This window comes from Girardinichthys multiradiatus, chromosome 8, assembly GCF_021462225.1.
Source record: "Girardinichthys multiradiatus isolate DD_20200921_A chromosome 8, DD_fGirMul_XY1, whole genome shotgun sequence".
NCBI lineage: Eukaryota > Metazoa > Chordata > Actinopteri > Cyprinodontiformes > Goodeidae > Girardinichthys > Girardinichthys multiradiatus.
Window position 1 is genome coordinate 35,997,943 of NC_061801.1, and position 17,854 is coordinate 36,015,796.

The 17,854-nt window shown below is 40.0% G+C and overlaps 1 protein-coding gene and 2 long non-coding RNA genes across 5 annotated transcripts in view; 2 read left to right on the forward strand and 1 right to left on the reverse strand.

The window, feature by feature from the left end:
- Positions 1-1,062: 1,062 nt before the first annotated feature.
- On the forward strand, positions 1,063-2,787 carry LOC124872527. The gene is made up of 2 exons (XR_007039313.1): positions 1,063-1,171; positions 2,476-2,787. It is a non-coding gene; the product is annotated as an uncharacterized LOC124872527 (long non-coding RNA).
- Positions 1,261-17,854, reverse strand: part of igsf9a (immunoglobulin superfamily, member 9a) — a 93,037-nt gene continuing 76,443 nt past the window's right edge. The window contains exons 15-21 of one of the 3 annotated variants that reach the window (XM_047372601.1): positions 13,383-13,600; positions 12,974-13,058; positions 10,070-10,240; positions 9,696-9,732; positions 7,395-9,461; positions 6,224-6,297; positions 1,261-4,511 (exon numbers count right to left, since the gene is read on the reverse strand). In XM_047372601.1, the coding sequence (XP_047228557.1) occupies positions 4,348-4,511; positions 6,224-6,297; positions 7,395-9,461; positions 9,696-9,732; positions 10,070-10,240; positions 12,974-13,058; positions 13,383-13,600 (2,816 nt within the window). In that variant the 3' untranslated portion in view covers positions 1,261-4,347. The remainder of the gene's footprint in view (positions 4,512-6,223; positions 6,298-7,394; positions 9,462-9,695; positions 9,733-10,069; positions 10,241-12,973; positions 13,059-13,382; positions 13,601-17,854) is intronic. The other 2 variants (XM_047372602.1, XM_047372603.1) reach the window with 2 other exon arrangements.
- On the forward strand, positions 10,127-13,568 carry LOC124872532. Its single transcript, XR_007039317.1, has 3 exons — positions 10,127-10,264; positions 10,466-10,537; positions 13,440-13,568. It is a non-coding gene; the product is annotated as an uncharacterized LOC124872532 (long non-coding RNA).

Here is a 17,854-nt window from a genome sequence, read left to right on the forward strand (position 1 = left end):
CAGTATAACAGCCCTGTTTATGAGTCCTCGCTTTTGCCCAGACACCTTTTTTTTACGATGCTTCCTTCTGTTGCACTGACACCAGCCAGTTGGGTGATTTTCATTTTCTTCAAGAACACTTTATGACTGGGTCCTTTAAATAACTTAAAGGCTGATGTATTGAAAGCCTCCTTTGGATCTAGCTATTGAGAGTCAAACCTCAACTGTCATCAAAAAGGATTTCTTTAAGAGTATACACAGTGGAAAATGATTATGTTTTAGATTTTGTTTTAACAATGGTGGAGAAAAAAAGTCCTTGCAGCAACAACTTTAAAAGAGAAAAAGCTGCAAAAAGTGAAGCATTGATTTGCACTTAATGTGGCCTTTGGGTTTGAGTATTGAATACATTCCCCACAATGCTTTGGTGCACTGTAGAGTTCTGACCTAATTATTTGCTTGAATAATGTGAATACAAGCAATTTTTCCTGTTTATGAAAATACAAGAGCACAAGACATGGTTTTTCTCTCTCCTTCGATATAATACATTTCGGGAAAATTTATGGAAAATAGAGATGCACCAATGAAAATTCTGAATTAATTCGGATGAATGGATGGAACAGTATGACATTCTGAAGCTAAAAAGAAAAATGTCCAAAACAAAAATTGTATAAGATCTATTTGCTTTTAAAATAAAAGGAAAAAGATCAGAAATTCCATTACTTGTAAAATACTAGTATATGTTATTTTAATATTGTGTAAACAAATAAAAATACATTATATTGTGCTCATTTAAATTTTTTGTGCATCTATATAGAAAGATGCGATCATTCACTTATAAAAGACATTATATAAAAGGCACATATTTTTGATTAGCTGTATGTTTAGGATATCAAATTAAAAAGATACTGAAATCTTTTTTCAGACCTGTAGTAACCATGATTATTACTGTTGCCAGGTAATTAGACTAGTTTCCTGAGCAAGTAGTCAGGTGTTTATTTCACTTAGACATGATTCTCACAGCTATTTGTTGTAAAATAGTGCTACTTTCAAAAGAGTCTGACGTAGCTTTTCTTTGCAACTCTTTTTTTAACTGTGGGTATTTCTCCAGCAGCTTGCAGCAACAGGTGGGGGAAGGGAGTCTTTCAAAGAAAACGGAAAATGATGGAAAAATCTGATACTTGGATTTTCCAAGGTAAAGTACTGTGATTTAACATGTGTGAAATAAATTTGCATCGCCTCACTCAGTCTCTGGCACCTACTTAGAAGAAATGTTGACTTCAGGAATGACAAAACATTTTTATTTTAAGTCCAATACTGCATCAAGTGTGCATTTGTATTCAATCCCCTTTACTCTGATACCCCTAAAAAACATTCAGTACAAGTGACCGCCTTCAGAAATCTCTCTATCAGTAAATGGAGTAGAATGTTAATGAATGCATAAGCTGACAGGCGGGACAAGGAGATAATTAACCAGAGTAACAACTCAAAGGCCTATGGTAACTCTGGAGGTGCTGCAGAGATCCACAGCTCAGGTGGGTCAGGACAGAGCTGTGTGATAAAGGTGTTCTGGTCCAAAAGTAAACTTTTTGGCCAACATGCAATACATTCTATGTGGTGGAAAACTAGCACTCTGAACACCCGGACACCATCCGGCCCATAAGCCTGTCAGTTTATGGGGCAGACAAGTTGGTCAGAGTTGATGTATGGAGCTAAAAACAGGACAATCCTGGATGAAAACCTGTTAAAGGCCCTAAAAGACTTGAGACTGGGGTGAAGGTTCACCTTCCAACAGGACAATGACTCTGAACATACAGCCAGAGGGACAATGGAGATGTTTAGATGTTTAAAGTGTATTCTTGTCTAAGAATGGCCTAAACCTAAATCTAACAGAATTCTTGGCAAGACTTGCAAATTTATGTTCACAGATGCCCTCTATCCAATCTGACTGAAATTGAGTTTAGAAATAGGCAAAGATTTCAGTCACTACATGTGCAAAGCCGGTAGAGACATGCCCCAAAAGACCTGCAGCTGTAATTACAGTAAAAGATGGTCGGACAGAGTATTGACTCAGGGGAGCTGAATACAAGTGATGTGTTCCAGAGGCTACTGCATTATGCTGATGAATTATCTCCTGTTAATGTTTGATGTATTATATATCTGCAGACATGTGACAGGAAATTAAGCTTGCAGGTATTGCAAAATATAAAAACATACTTTCATTTTTAACAAACATAAAGCAACTTAGATTTAAAAGCATTCGATTTACACCAACAAAGTCAGATCAAATACCCAACATACAATGTGGTTTCCTACTTTAAAGGAAGGGATTCACAACTTATTCCAGTCAGCAAATTGAAATAAGAACATAATTACAACACTAACATCTTTTAGAACTCTAAAAACATCTGATTTCTTTAAATGTATTACTGCATTTATCTTTTCTACCAACTTAATATGCTACCGTTTTATATGCTTAATTTTTCTATCCATGACCAGATGAATCGGGACATCATCTGCAGTAATGTTCCAGTCTGTTGTGAAGAAGGAGTGATCAGAAGAAGATGATCTAGGACATAAGCAGCTGAAACAGGTTTCCTTCATAGTAGCTGTGGGTGGAGTTGCTGCTCCTTTGCATTCAAAAGATTCAGTTTGAGGTGGTTCAGGTGTCTGATCAGGATGTCTCTGTGACCTCCTTGGTTTTCCAAGGCCATCCCACAGGGAGGAGACTCCTGGTCATATCCAGAACATACTAGAAGGACAATATAATTCTTCACCCACATATGGAAAAATAAAGTTTATAAAATTAAATCAATTTAAAATCTCAGCTTAGCTTATCCTTATCTCTTTCTAGAAGCTATATTATAACTTTAACATCTGTTGCTAAAAATGCATCTCATAATCACATCTTTATTCTATATTCCTTTTGATATTTTTACATTTTGTCAAAAGAAACCTACCAAAAGGAAATAAAAAATAAATAAAAATTAATCCGAGTTCTGCTAGCCCCCTACAGTAATTACTTATTTAGACATAAGCTTTACACTCCTGTGTAAACGATTACGCCTCTCAAGCTTCTTAACCTTCTAATAACAACCAAAACTGGATTTCTTTGTATATTTAAAAAAAATTGCAATTGAATTCAGATGAATCAGCCACTTAGGAAGCTTTCTGTACAATTTACTGATTTATGGCCTTGATATGTCCTGGAACGATGGATGGACGGACGGGGGGATGGATGAAAACTCAGCAACTTGATTTAGCTTTAATCAAACAATGAATCTCTTGCTTTGTTCAGTAAGAAAAAAAAATCTTGTGATTTCTAATTTCTCATTTTGAATATTATTAAATTACCTTTTAGAAAATGTTATCAAATCATCCAAACCAAAAGACAATAACCTGTCAACAACAGCAACACCAAAACTATTTGGTGCTTGTGACTTCCGAGTCATTCCTGGATGATAGGGGTGCAACGATTCAACTAGATGACACCACAATACACAATATTAGGTTTAAAGACAAGGATTGTGAGACAAGCTACAAAACTCTGTTTTGTAGCTCAACTCTTGCCAGAGTAAAGCTGCTGCCATACTGCTTCCTATCTTGCCATGTATTTTACTGTAATGTAAAGAAATGTGTGTTATGAAAGTCTGAAGGTGAGGAAAAGATGCAAATTTGTGTTGCTTCTGATGTGACCCATTCTGAACAGTGCATGTGTATTGGGATCAAGCGTGTGGAATTCAGTGTTTTGCTACATCAGGATAGGGTATGTTAGTTTGATCTCATTGTGTCTTATTTTATTCATTTTCTCCCATATTTAAGAATCATCAGACCATCTGGGGAATAAATTTCAGTGCTCTATTAGTGCCCCCATATGGGCAGATTATTATTAGCTAAAAATAAACATAAAGTGGGCTTTGTGATTGTTTCAGTGCATAGCATTCTGGAAGACAGCCGAGACAAGATGATAAGTTTTTTGGAAATTTAACATTGCAAGATCTCTTGGCATGAGAGCCATTTTCAGTCCTACTGGATGATTAATCCACAGTTAACAAACTACCCAATTCATCAATGGAGAGAAAGGACTGGTAGTCTGAGAAGAATTGCTAAAAGTTAGATGCTTCTGTAAAGCCTTGCACAGTTAGGTAAAATGTGGTTTTCTGTACTCAAAAAGACCAAACACCCAATCACCCCCCCAAAAAAAGTTCTGTTCTTGGGTTGTCTTTATTCACTTTTGAAATAAAAAAAAAAAAAAACTTGAGCTTGATAACAGAAAAACTTGCTTTCTCCAGCATGAGACTTTGTCACCCAGTGATCTGAGCCAAGGCGTGAAAGGACACACCAGGTGAGATGAGGCGAGCGACGAAGCTGTCAGAATAGCACGGCGTCTGGTTCTGGCACAGCAGAGCATCTGCTTTGATGCCCCGGGAGCGAGCGAAGCTCAGAGGAACATTTCTGTGCTTTCTTGGCGCGTGGCACGCTAGGAAGGCTCTGGTTTGCAGTGGGCTTCTGTGGATTCAGTGTTGGAAAAATGCCTGCGGGTACAAAAACAAAGACATTTGTGAGATTACAACCTGTGAATTTTTTATATTTTGCCTCAGATAGTATTTGATATACAAATTTAATCTCCTTGATGCTGAACATCCTGGTGTGTGAAACAGTCACAGTTTATGGGCTGGATATTAAAAACTGGCTTATTGAAAACAGACTTGACCTTTCTTTAAATTCGCTTAAGAGAATATTTTCACAAATGTCAACCAGATACAAATAAAGAAGTTTTATAAAAAGTATATTTTTAAATGTTGACTTCCACCACACATCAAACTACTTTAATAAGGCAAAGAAAACTGTTTAATAAACACATTATCTCCTTTTTTTATAATTAGGAATATTACTGTAAAGATTTTCCCTTTGGTTTGTGCAATCCAAAAGCCTGTGTTGCTTGTGTCATAGGAACAAGAATTTGCCCTGAAAAATGCAAGATGTTGACCTGTTTTTCAAAATTTGTTTATAATAAAACAATTTGCTGACAATTTCATTAGTATATTTGGGAAAAACCTTTTAAGTCTGACATGAAATTCTCAGTCAGTGCAAATGTAATCAGAGAGAGTCTTGGTGTATTGCTATGTTTATTTTATATATTTATTTATTTTACATTTAACCAATAATGCAAAATTGCACTAGATGTATCCTTTTTAAAACTAAAATGGTGATATGTTATCAGTCCACACATTATTTTTGTGTTTATATTATGTATTATAATTGTTGTGATTATAAAATATTTAAAATTGACAAAGTTGAATAAGTTATTTCTACAATACAAATTTTTGACAAAATTGTACACTCCCAGACTCAAATTATCAGACCAATCAATCTGTTTTGAGCCATACACATCTAAATTTCAAATGTCCACTCTGAATGTATTGCAGATATTTCTATTAAGCTAAGGCTTTAAATACAAAACAGACTAAAATTACAATATTTTTTACACTTTTAATGAGAACCCTGAGGACTTGATATAACATTTCAATCCTGTAGAGACTCACAATAAGAAACATAAAATCCGATTAGAGAAGTTACACGATGGATGTTTATTTGTTTGGTGCTCAGACCCCAGAGGAAGACATGAATGCTGATAATGCATGAACTTGATGAATGTCTTAGAATTAGAATTGTCTTCCCCCGGATCTGGTACTGGTGATGGAGACGAGGCCTGATGGTAATGGAACTGAGAATCCGATGGAGGCGATGGGGTGGAGAAGGGTCGAAGCACGGCTGACAGCTGGGAGATCCATGAATGGGAGATTTTAAATGCGGAGCCTTGAAGGATCATCGGCTGAGGATTACTGCGGACTTGATGCTGATTGGTTGGCACAGAGACGCACGGAGAAGCCACTGGATGAAGCTGGAGGAGTGGGTGAGTCTCCCAGATTGAATTTTCGTCATTACTCCATTTTAGAAATAAATAATAGCTTGTAATAAGAAAAATAAATAATCTAGCTTTACTGCATTGTACAAAAACACAAAATGGGGGAATTAGGATTTATTTTGAATAGTTCTTGCAAAAGGGAAACAAATGTCTTTTTGCTCTGGTATTAGAAATCAGAATAGAAGGTCTCCTACCATGTTGATAAATATGAAAATCTACTAAAAGGACATAGACGTGTCAGCAGAAGATCTGTGGAGTTTTAGCAAGTAATTTTGCCTGACAGCATGCCTCTATGAAAAAGAAAATCAAAATTCTCACCATCCTCTTCTCCAGGCTGTGAGCAGATGTCAGCAGCATCCCATTCATAATTCTCATCGACCGAAGTTTCTCTCCTAAGGAATAATGAAAAAACATGAGCCATGGACATTAATGTTAGTATGCCAACATTTATTTTAGCATGTTAATTAGCGGTAGCATACCTATGGTAGTTTTAGCATGATAACACTGGTATTAGCATGATAACACTAGTATTAGCATGCTGACTTGAACTTTAGCATATTAAGATTATCATTAGCTTGCTAACAATTGCTTTAGCACAGTAACATTGGCATGCTAGCTTTTCCTTTAGCATGATAAAGTTGGCATTAGGCTGCTGATGATAGCTTAAGCACAATAACACTAGTGTTAGCATGCTAAGCATTTCTTTAGCATGGTAACATCGGCATAGTATATGCATTTTTACCTTTAGTTTGATCAAATTGACAGTATCCTGCTTATGTTGGCTTTAACAAAATAACACTAGCATTAGCATGCTGCAAATTACTTTAGTGTGGTACCATTGCCAATAATATGCTAACAATAGTCTGCATATGTAAGCCTCAGCATGATAACTTTGGCATTAGAAATGTTAACTATAGCTTTAGCACAACAATATTGTGATTAGCTTTAGTGTATACCATTAGCATGTTTATGTTAGCTTTAGCATGAGAACACTATTAGAAGCATGATTAATTTAGCTTTGGCATATTAGCATTACAAATAGCATATGCTGCCATGCTTAAGCTATTATATGCAGCATACGTAATGGCATGATCATTTAGCTTTAGCATGATAAAATTTCCATGAAACTGATTTTGTTAGCTCTAGCCAAATAACACCAGCATTAGCAGGCTGAATTTAACAACAGTAAAATAACATTATCCTAAGCATGATACATTAACTTTAGTACATAACATTACATTGCCTATGTTAGCATTAGCATGACAGCATTTGCATCAGCATGTTAATCCTAGTGTTGGCATGTGAAGCCTCTGTGTGCTACTTTTACTTTATAACATTCTGAATTAATCGTGTGCTATGGGGTAAATGAAAAATGAAAGTTGTTGGTGTTTCAAACTACACTACAGAAAAAACTGACTCACTACTCTGTGGTCTAGTTACAAGTGAGTAGGCATTTCAGGCTATTGACTTTTTCACCACATCTCATTACCTTCTCCTTAGTTCTGTTTGTCCACTGTCCTTGCCCTCTGACCTCCCCTGAGTGTCCTCTGTAATCTCAGGTGAGTCTGTGAAAGTTGGGGACAGGTGACACAAGGAGAGACGCCCGTTAGTAGTCTCCATGCTACCACGGCCGCTGCTGGCATAACTGCTGTAGCTGCCACCGGACTCCGTCACTCTCTCGTAGCCTCCTGACTCCACTTCCAGTGCCTCTAACTCATTGTTGATGGGTGGTAAGTATGTGGAAACTTCCTTCAAGCTGACAATGTAACCTGATTGATTCATTGCGTCCTGATAGGCAGTGTTGGCTGACGGGGAAGGTTGGCAGTAGTAAGGCACGTCAGGATTGGGAGCCAGAACCTGTGGGCTGTGAGTTGGAGATAAATAACCCACAGCAGGGGGGTAATGAGGCTCAATTTGGGTAGTTGTTTGAGATTCCAATGAACAGTTCTCTTGGCTGAGAGAACCTATCCATGCGTCTGGTGTGAGAAATGTACACTTCTTCTGTCTCCTCAAGTCTAGACTCTGACTTCGCTGTTTGTGGTCTAAGGTTTTGGACCCTCGGCTCCTAGCTCTCCAGAGCCCTGGTTCTGAAGGTTGCTGAGGATGATGGACCCTGTCAAAGCCGTCCACAGAAGCATTTCTACTGCAATTGAAGCTTGTGCTCCTTCTCATGTCATCATGCCCAGTTCTTTGAGACAGTGAGTAGCCATGTTGAACATGAGAAGCTATCCTGTGGTGCAACATGGGTTTTGTAGGTGGCAATGTTGGCTCCTCAAACCCAGGCTCGTCTACACTCATCTCGACACATTCTTTGCCAGTAGGTTCAGTGAGCATTTCTTTCAATCTTGGAGAATCTGGTTCTGCATCTGGAATGTTTTTACTGTTGTAAAAAATTGTGCCATTTCTAAGAACCTTTTCTTTTTGTGGTTCACAGAATGAATCCATTGTTTGGTGGTCCAATGTGAACTGTCTTGGATTATCATAGCCCTGTGCTGCATCTACTCCTTTACACCTCTGGTGATGGAGAGTTGATTTATCAACTAAAGAATTTCTGGCCCTGTTGGGTTGAAGCAAGGTGTGTTTACCAAATGATTCAGGAGAATAAGGAGATAAAGAGGGACTCAGAGGTGGAGATGTATTCAAATGCTCTCTGAATGGATTCAAATTTGAGCTGGAATCAAAATGGGCTTCCCAGTTGGCTGAGGAAGACCTAAGGTAGCTAGATCTCTCTTTGCCACCTTGACGATAGTTGTTTGGCAAGGTCTTGCTTTTGTATTCCCACATAAGCTTCCCACCACTTTCCTCCCCATTGCTTGTTTCTGTTTGTTCCGTCTTGACTTTCATGGAGTTTCTTTCTAAAGTGTACCACCGAAGCTCCCTTTCCAGTTTCTCTCTCTCCTGAGCCAGGCTAAGGCACCGACTAAGGTTCCCCTTCTCGCGTTCATGTTCCATTTGGAGAACCAGAGTGCTCGCTGTTGTCAATGGCTGATTGAGGCTGGCTCGAAGATGTGGGAGCACAGGAAATACTGGAGGCAGTCCTCTATTGAGACAAGGCATGGTGCCAAAACTGCTGTTTGAGTACAGGCTGCTCTGATCAGGAGATCCAATGTAGCTTTTCTGAACTGGTGAGAGTTGGACCATGCGGCACATTTGACTTGAATCATCCTCAGTCTTAAAAGGAGAGACATCAACAGAGAGCACATATGGTAGATCTTTCTTGTCCTCCTTTTCCAAGTTAAGTGACACAGATCTTCTGACTCTGGAAATCTTTTTGCTCTCAACACTCATCGTGTCATAGTCACGGAGTGTAAACCGACCATCTGGACCTCTGGAGATCATCTCAATGGAGGGAGAAATTAAAGAAGTTGTCTTAGTAAGACGGCCTCGGTTGTAGATTGTCTCGATATTACTGCGGCGACGATTATTCTCTGTGCTCAAGGAGGAGCAGTCTGTCTGCGAGGAGGAGGTGGTGGAAGAGGTTGTGGGGTAGAGGGAGCTGGCTGGGAGGAGGCTTTTCTTCAACAAACTGTCTGGGCTATTGGAGCCTGAAGTCTTACTGTGAGTGTTAGGGGAAATATGGGGAAGAGCAGAAGAAACAGAGCTGTAAGTGGAAGAGAAAATGACTGCTAAAGTAAGACTGCATGAAAACGAGCCGATAGCACACATGGATCATCATGAGGATGATAAGAACATGGAACAGAAATCTGTCGCATTTGCAGCACATTCAAAGGAAGGAAAAAGGGAAAGGTCACCGGCTAATATTACTATGGATTGACAAAGGGGTACTCACATTGATGGGGAGCACTTATAAATGGCAGGAAGGGGCTCTGAAAGGGAGGGAAGAGGGGTAAGATGATGTCTGACTTACTGGCCAAGAAGTTAAAAACATAATCGACCCTAACAAGAGCCCATTAAAGGACTCAAGGCAACCAGGCCTAAAGTTAATTACCCTTACATTTATCAGCACCTAATGAGAAAATACCCAAATCAGCAACGACTGTGGGTGAGAAATGGACAAGAAAATTCCTAAATCCATGAAGAAAAGTCTAATTTATGACACAGGTATAAAGTGTCTTAATATTTTGTCAAATAAATGATCATGTTCAAGATGCAGTTCATCAAAACAAGTGTCTGCTAAATGTTCACTAGAAGATGGATATTTACCATTATCTCTTTTTCTGCTGCGCCGGTCCGTCCTGCGGCTGACAACACAGGCAGAACCAAGCAACAAGGCCAATGCCAGTAACATGAAGCCTATCCCGGCCAGTACACCGGCCAGCAACGGCTCAGGGACAAACTCCAGGAGCCGTGACGTAGCTGCATAGCTCTCCATACCTGTGAAAACAGAGGTACCTTTTGGTAAGCAAGAAAAGAAAAACTAGGGATTGTATAATTTAGTCAAAAACAGAAAAATTTATGTGTGATCCAAGTCCACTTCTCATTCACGAGTCCCAAACCTCATGTCTGAATTAAGTCTTAAGTCTTTGTGTGACTGAAGTGAAGCTTAAAGTATACAGGGGTTGGACAATGATGTTCTGTTTGCTCCTTGTGCATACATAGTGTTGCCATGCCATGCCATGCCTGTACACAGCTATTTGGTCATGCCTTGCCTGCTCATGTTTTTTGCCAGAGGTAAGTTTTCTTTATTAAAAAAAACATTTTCCACCATATATTTGTGTGTGTATATATATATACGGTATATATATATATATATATATATATATATATATATATATATATATATATATACACAGGGGTTGGACAATGAAACTGAAACACCTGGTTTTAGATCACAATAATTTATTAGTATGGTGTAGGGCCTCCTGTTACGGCCAATACAGCGTCAATTCGTCTTGGGAATGACATATACAAGTCCTGCACAGTGGTCAGAGGGATTTTCAGCCATTCTTCTTGCAGGATAGTGGCCAGGTCACTATGTGATACTGGTGGAGGAAAACGTTTCCTGACTCGCTCCTCCAAAACACCCCAAAGTGGCTCAATAATATTTAAATCTGGTGACTGTGCAGACCATGGGAGATGTTCAACTTCAATTTCATGTTCATCAAACCAATCTTTCACCAGTCTTGCTGTGTGTATTGGTGCATTGTCATCCTGATACACGGCACCGCTTTCAGGATACAATGTTTGAACCATTGGATGCACATGGTCCTCAAGAATGGTTCGGTAGTCCTTGGCAGTGACGCGCCCATCTAGCACAAGTATTGGGCCAAGGGAATGCCATGATATGGCAGCCCAAACCATCACTGATCCACCCCCATGCTTCACTCTGGGCATGCAACAGTCTGGGTGGTACGCTTCTTTGGGGCTTCTCCACACCGTAACTCTCCCGGATGTGGGAAAAACAGTAAAGGTGGACTCATCAGAGAAGGATGTGGACATGTTTCACATTGTCCACAGCCCAAGATTTGCGCTCCTTGCACCATTGAAACTGACGTTTGGCATTGGCATGAGTGACCAAAGGTTTGGCTATAGCATCCCGGCTGTGTGTATTGACCCTGTGGAGCTCCCGACGGACAGTTCTAGTGGAAACAGGAGAGGTGATGTGCACATTTAATTCTGCCGTGATTTGGGCAGCCGTGGTTTTATGTTTTTTGGGTACAATCCGGGTTAGCACCCGAACATCCCTTTCAGACAGCTTCCTCTTGCGTCCACAGTTAATCCTGTTGGATGTGGTTCATCCTTCTTGGTGGTATGCTGACATTACCCTGGATACCGTGGCTCTTGATACATCACAAAGACTTGCTGTCTTGGTCACAGATGCGCCAGCAAGACGTGCACCAACAATTTGTCCTCTTTTGAACTCTGGTATGTCACCCATAATGTTGTGTGCATTTCAATATTTTGAGCAAAACTGTGCTCTTACCCTGCTAATTGAACCTTCACACTCTGCTCTTACTGGTGCAATGTGCAATCAATGAAGACTGGCTACCAGGCTGGTCCAATTTAGCCATGAAACCTCTCACACTAAAATGACAGGTGTTTCAGTTTCATTGTCCAACCCCTGTATGTCTCAGAATCAAGTCCCAAACTTTAACTCTGAGTCACCTCTTGAATCCTTGTGCATCATTAGTGAAATTCGAGTCCAAGTCTTTGACAATAGTGCCAAACCTCAAGTCTGGGTCAAGTCTTGAACTAATATGTAATCATATATGTCTGACCTGAATAAAACATATATTATTTTTAATTAACTGTATTTACTATACTTATTTATTTGCATTTTAATGTTGTGATTAAGGTACTTTTAAACCAGCTGTTCAAATTAAATGTAGATTTTAATGGCTTCTTGTTTGTTTATTCATTTATTTTTTGTAATTTTTCTATTTAAAACCTCTACTGCATAATTATCATGATTAACAATTGTGTTTCCTCAGTCCCTCAAACCAACATAATTTTTTCTAACTACATATTTCTGTACTTTTATTTCATGTTTAGCCTTGTTTAGCTCATATCATTCCTCTGTTTTTGGTTTATCGTGATTTTTATTGCCTCCTGTTTTTGTCTTCTGTAAAGAACTTTGTATTGGCTTCACTATGTGTGAAAAGACAATCAAGTTCAATCCATCGAGGCCCCACCTCACAGTTTAAAGGACTTAAAAGATCAGTCACACACTGTTAGGTTTTAATGTTTTGCCTGATGGGTATACATGTTAACATATACAGAAAATATTTTTAAATACAATTGCTAATCTGCTTCCATTATAGAGCCTCATCATCAAAATCATACCAAGAACAAGTATGTTTTTGCAGGCAGATGACTGATACTCTGCACATCGGTTTAAACAAAAACAAAGAGTTATGGCTGCAATGACAGGCGATGAATAAAGTCCTACATCTAATTTCACATTCATGTCACACACAAAAGTCGAACAAATTCAGAAGTTACTAGTGGAGCTATTTCTATTACCCATGCTTCAAATGGGCAGCGTTCCCAGGGGCCCCTCTGATTCTTCTAGAGGAGGGAGGACAGAAAAAACATGGGGTGCAGACGAAGGCCTGCAGAGTGTGAGGCGTCACTTTGAAGAAGAGAAGCCTGCACTCAAACACCTACCTGTGGTGGAGATGTTGACTGATGGACTGGGCTCACTCAGCAGCTCCCCCCGACGAGAAAGCATCCGCAGCTCATACACGCGGTCCTGAACCCGGCAGCACAGAGTTACACACACACACACACACACACACAGTGGGGAGGACAGACGATGAAACCACACTTTGTCAACACATGGCACTGTCTGCAATGCTAATGAAGTTCATTTGAATTCATGTAGACGCACACAGGAGTGGGAGGGGGGAGATGAGATGGGCAAAGGGAAGAAAAAGGGGGCAGATGACAAGGGGAGTGATGACTGTCATGTAGTGTTCCTGAGTCTACAGAATAAAACCACTGCAGTACAGACATCACACAGCTCTCCAAAAGGGGCTGATTAGGCGCACAGGGAGAAATGCGACTGGCTCTTTACCTTTTGTAGACCCACCACCACTATTTGGCTGCTGTTGACGTTGATGTTCTCCTCCAGATTAAACCACCCCTCTTCTGCGGAGCGGGATTGGAGGACAAAGCCTGTGATGGGAGGCTGCTGAGCCTCAGGAAGGGACCACTGCAGAATAACACCTGCTGAGCTCTGATTAGCAGACAGCGACACGGGGGGCTTTGGTTTATTCCTCCTCTCTGGAGGATCTAATGTGGGGAGAATTAAGAAGACTTTTAGTCAATCAGTGGAAAACATTCTACTCCAAAAAATGTAATTAAGGAAGAGGAAACTGTTGCTGCACCCTGAGTGTTTGAGACGAGTGAGGAAGAAAAGCTAATGTTTGCTTTGCAGTCACAAACTGTAACCCCCCCGAAAAAGATTTTTAAGGATTTATCAATAAAAAAAAATTTTTAAAGTTTGGTCTGGTTTAGGTGACTTATTTATGAGATAAGCATAGCCATTTCACAATTATTTCACAATTATATAACCCTGACAATAGCTTTTATGGCTTGAAGTGCATTCAAAAAATAAATCCTTTAGCCATTAGCCTTTTTTTGTTGTTAAATTCATCAGCCACTTTATTAGATTCACCTTGCAAGAACTAGGTTCCACCCTCTTATGCCCTTCGGAACCGTTTTAATTCTATATAATTTTAAAAAGGTATTGGAAACAATCTTCAGAGATGTTGGACCATGTTGATCTAGTAGCAAATCCCAAAGGTACTCTGCTGACCTGAAATCTGGTGACCATGGAGGCTATTGGAGTGCAGTTCAACAACCAAGTTTGACATGATTTTTGCTTTGTGACAATAAGCACTATCCTGCTAGAGGTGACCCTATAAAAGATGGGAAAATTTGTCATAAAGGTATAGACATGGTCAGCAACAATACTCAAGTAGGCTGTAGTGTAAATTATGGTCCATTGGGTGTAACGTCAGCAAGTCTTCATGTCGAGATGATTAAATGTGCTGAGTTGCTGCCATGTGATTGGCTGACTAGCTGTTTGCGTTAGCAAGTGTATCTAATAAAGGCTAGAGAGTGTATAAATCTGACTCATTAAAATATTTAAGGTGAGTAGCAGTCATGGAAAAAAGCTACTAAAACTGTGAGCTTAGACCACGGCATTAAAGGGGGCTAGGGTTTAAGATTTTCAATAAAACAATACACTGCTCAAAAAAATAAAGGGAACACTTAAACAACTCAATATAACTCCAAGTAAATCAAACTTCTGTGAAATCAAACTGTCCACTTAGGAAGCAACACTGATTGATAATCAATTTCACATGTTGTGCAAATAGAATAGACAACAGGGGGAAATCTTTGGCGATTAGCAAGACACACTCAATAAAAGAGTGGTTCTGCAGGTGGTGACCACAGACCACTTCTCATTAACTATGCTTTCTGGCTGATGTTTTGGTCACTTTTGAATGTTGGTGGTGCTTTCACACTCGTGGTAGCATGAAACGGACTCTACAACCCACACAAGTGGCTCAGGTAGTGCAGCTCATCCAGGATGGCACATCAATACGAGCTGTGGCAAGAAGGTTTGCTGTGTCTGTCAGCGTAGTGTCCAGAGCCTGGAGGCGCTACCAGGAGACAGGCCAGTACACCAGGAGATGTGGAGGGGGCCGTAGGAGGGCAACAACCCAGCAGCAGGACTGCTACCTCTGCCTTTGTGCAAGGAGGAACAGGAGGAGCACTGCCAGAGCCCTGTAAAATGATCTCCAACAGGCCACAAATGTGCATGTGTCTGCACAAACGGTTAGAAACCGACTCCATGAGGATGGTATGAGGGCCCGACGTTCACAAATGGGGATTGTGCTCACAGCCCAACACAGTGCAGGACGCTTGGCATTTGCCAGAGAACACCAGGATTGGCAAATTCACCAATGGTGGCCTGTGCTCTTCACAGATGAAAGCAGGTTCACACTGAGCACATGTGACAAAGTCTGGAGACACCGTGGAGAGCGATCTGTTGACTGCAACATCCTTCAGCATGACCGGTTTGGCAGTGGGTCAGTAATGGTGTGGGGTGGCATTTCTTTGGAGGGCCGCACGGCCAGAGGTAGCCTGACTGCAATTAGGTACCGAGATGAGATCCTCAGACACCTTGTGAGACCATATGCTGGTACGGTTGGCCCTGGGTTCCTCCTAATGCAGGACAATGCTAGACCTCATGTGGCTGGAGTGTGTCAGCAGTTCCTGCAAGATGAAGACACTGAAGCTATAGACTGGCCCGCCCGTTCCCCAGACCTGAATCCGATTGAGCACATCATGTCTCGGTCCATCCACCAACGTCACGTTGCACCACAAACTGTCCAGGAGTTGGCGGATGCTTTAGTCCAGGTCTGGGAGGAGATCCCTCAGGAGACCATCCACCATCTCATCAGGAGCATGCCCAGGCTTTGTAGGGAGGTCATACAGGCACGTGGAGGTCACACACAATGCTGAACCTCATTTTGACATGTTTTAAGGACATTACATCAAAGTTGGATCAGCCTGTAGTGTGTTTTTCCACTTTAATTTTGTGTGTGACTCCAAATCCAGGCCTCCACTGGTTAATAAATTTGATTTCCATTGATGATTTTTGTGTGATTTTGTTGTCAGCATTTTCAACTTTGTACAGAACAAAGTATTCAATGAAAATATTTCATTCATTCAGATCTAGGATGTGTTATTTGAGTGTTCCCTTTATTTTGTTGAGCAGTGTATAATAAGATACAACATTGAGAGCAATGTAAGGAAGTTTTAAACTTAAGCAACAGCTGTGAAGCCTGCCTGTTCCAGTATGTCATCAAGAGCCCTAAGGAAAAACAACTGCAACTCCAAAATGCATTCCACTTTTAAAAAGAAGGAATATAAAAAGTTGACTAGAATATTTCAGAAGCTATTAGGATAAGTTTTCAGGGTTTTTAAAGACAGTTGGAAGGACTTACAAACCCAAAACATTGGATAGCAGAACAAGAAATATGTCTAGCCAGGTTTATGACCAGAAGAAACTCATGATGAGGGCCATTTTGCTTCATCAGGGACTGGCTATCTTGATGTGCACCTGCCCTGATCGTATGCTGCATATAATAGCTTAATGAGCCAGAAAGAAGCTCTTGCCACAAAGTCAACACTTTCAAGCTTGACTGAAATTATCAGCTGTTCAAACTAAAGAACACAGTACAGTACATTCAAGCAAGGTGGTGGCAGCATCATACTGTGGGCATGCTTCAATGGAGGAGGTGGACTCCCTCCAAATTCTACAACTTCTTAAATCAACAGCTAGATGGTCGAATGACAAACACAAAGACGCATTAAAACTGGTTCTTGAGTGGATAGAGCAAGCTAACATTAAATTAGCTTAAAAATAATCTTAATCCCGACCCTATTTAAAATTTGAAGATATTAAGTAGCAAATCCATATCAGGAAGCCATTCAATTTAAATAAACTTTACCTATTCTGCTAAAAGGAGTGTTCCAACATGTGGGTAAAATTATCCCAGAAGCTTGTAGATGGCAACAAAAAGCTAGAGGTCACGCTGAAATTTGCTTCTACATCACAGCTATACAGTTTCATATCCATAAAGAGCTTCATATCATATCACCCATGTGGTTTAAATCTATTCCACTGACATGCCAGAGGAAGTACAGGGGTTCTTCTATAATCGTATGTAGAGTAGCACTATTCCTCCCCCACCGATAGCTGCACACTGTCAGTCAGCTGTGTATGTTGAGGAAAAGGAAATAAATACCCAGACAATCTTTACTTCAAAAAAAAGGAAGTCTTTGGTAGAGAAAACTACAGACTTTTAAAGCTCTGTAAACACAGAAGCTGTACCAATTGCTGTTTTAAATACCTTCTACTGAAAACAACTCATTGTCTGCTGAAAAGTGAGAAAATACACAGAATTCTGGAAATGTAGGAAGCAATGGCTAGGTTCTGCAGATGTACAGATATTTCACTGTATGTGTTACTACAACAATGAAAGTAAAATTATGAATATTTTACATTCTTCTAGTGAGAAAACTTGTGATATCCTTCCTCCACAAATAATCTCCATGTAGAGATCAGGTTCAGATGCACTTACTGACCTCACATCAGCCAAGTGTTTGGCTAGCCTTTGGGCAAGCTATTACAAAGTATTATATAGTTTGTTAAAGTTCATACACATTTTCTACTGGCAATGTTTGTCTCTTCAATAAATCAAAATAAAGATGAGCACAGTCTGAAAATAAGAATTTATTACTAACATATACATTTAAGTGTTTGCATAAACAAGGTAATCACACTCTCTTATCAGCTTCAGCCGGCATCTTTACAAGGTCTGATTCGTACATGTCGCACCAAAACACGTTCATATCCGAGTCACAGAAACCGTCTCCTTCTTAAACACTAAACGGCGGGACATTCCCATGTTGTTAATTTCTTGTGATGTTTTTATTATGTCACACCAGGTAGCAGTGTGTCCTAAG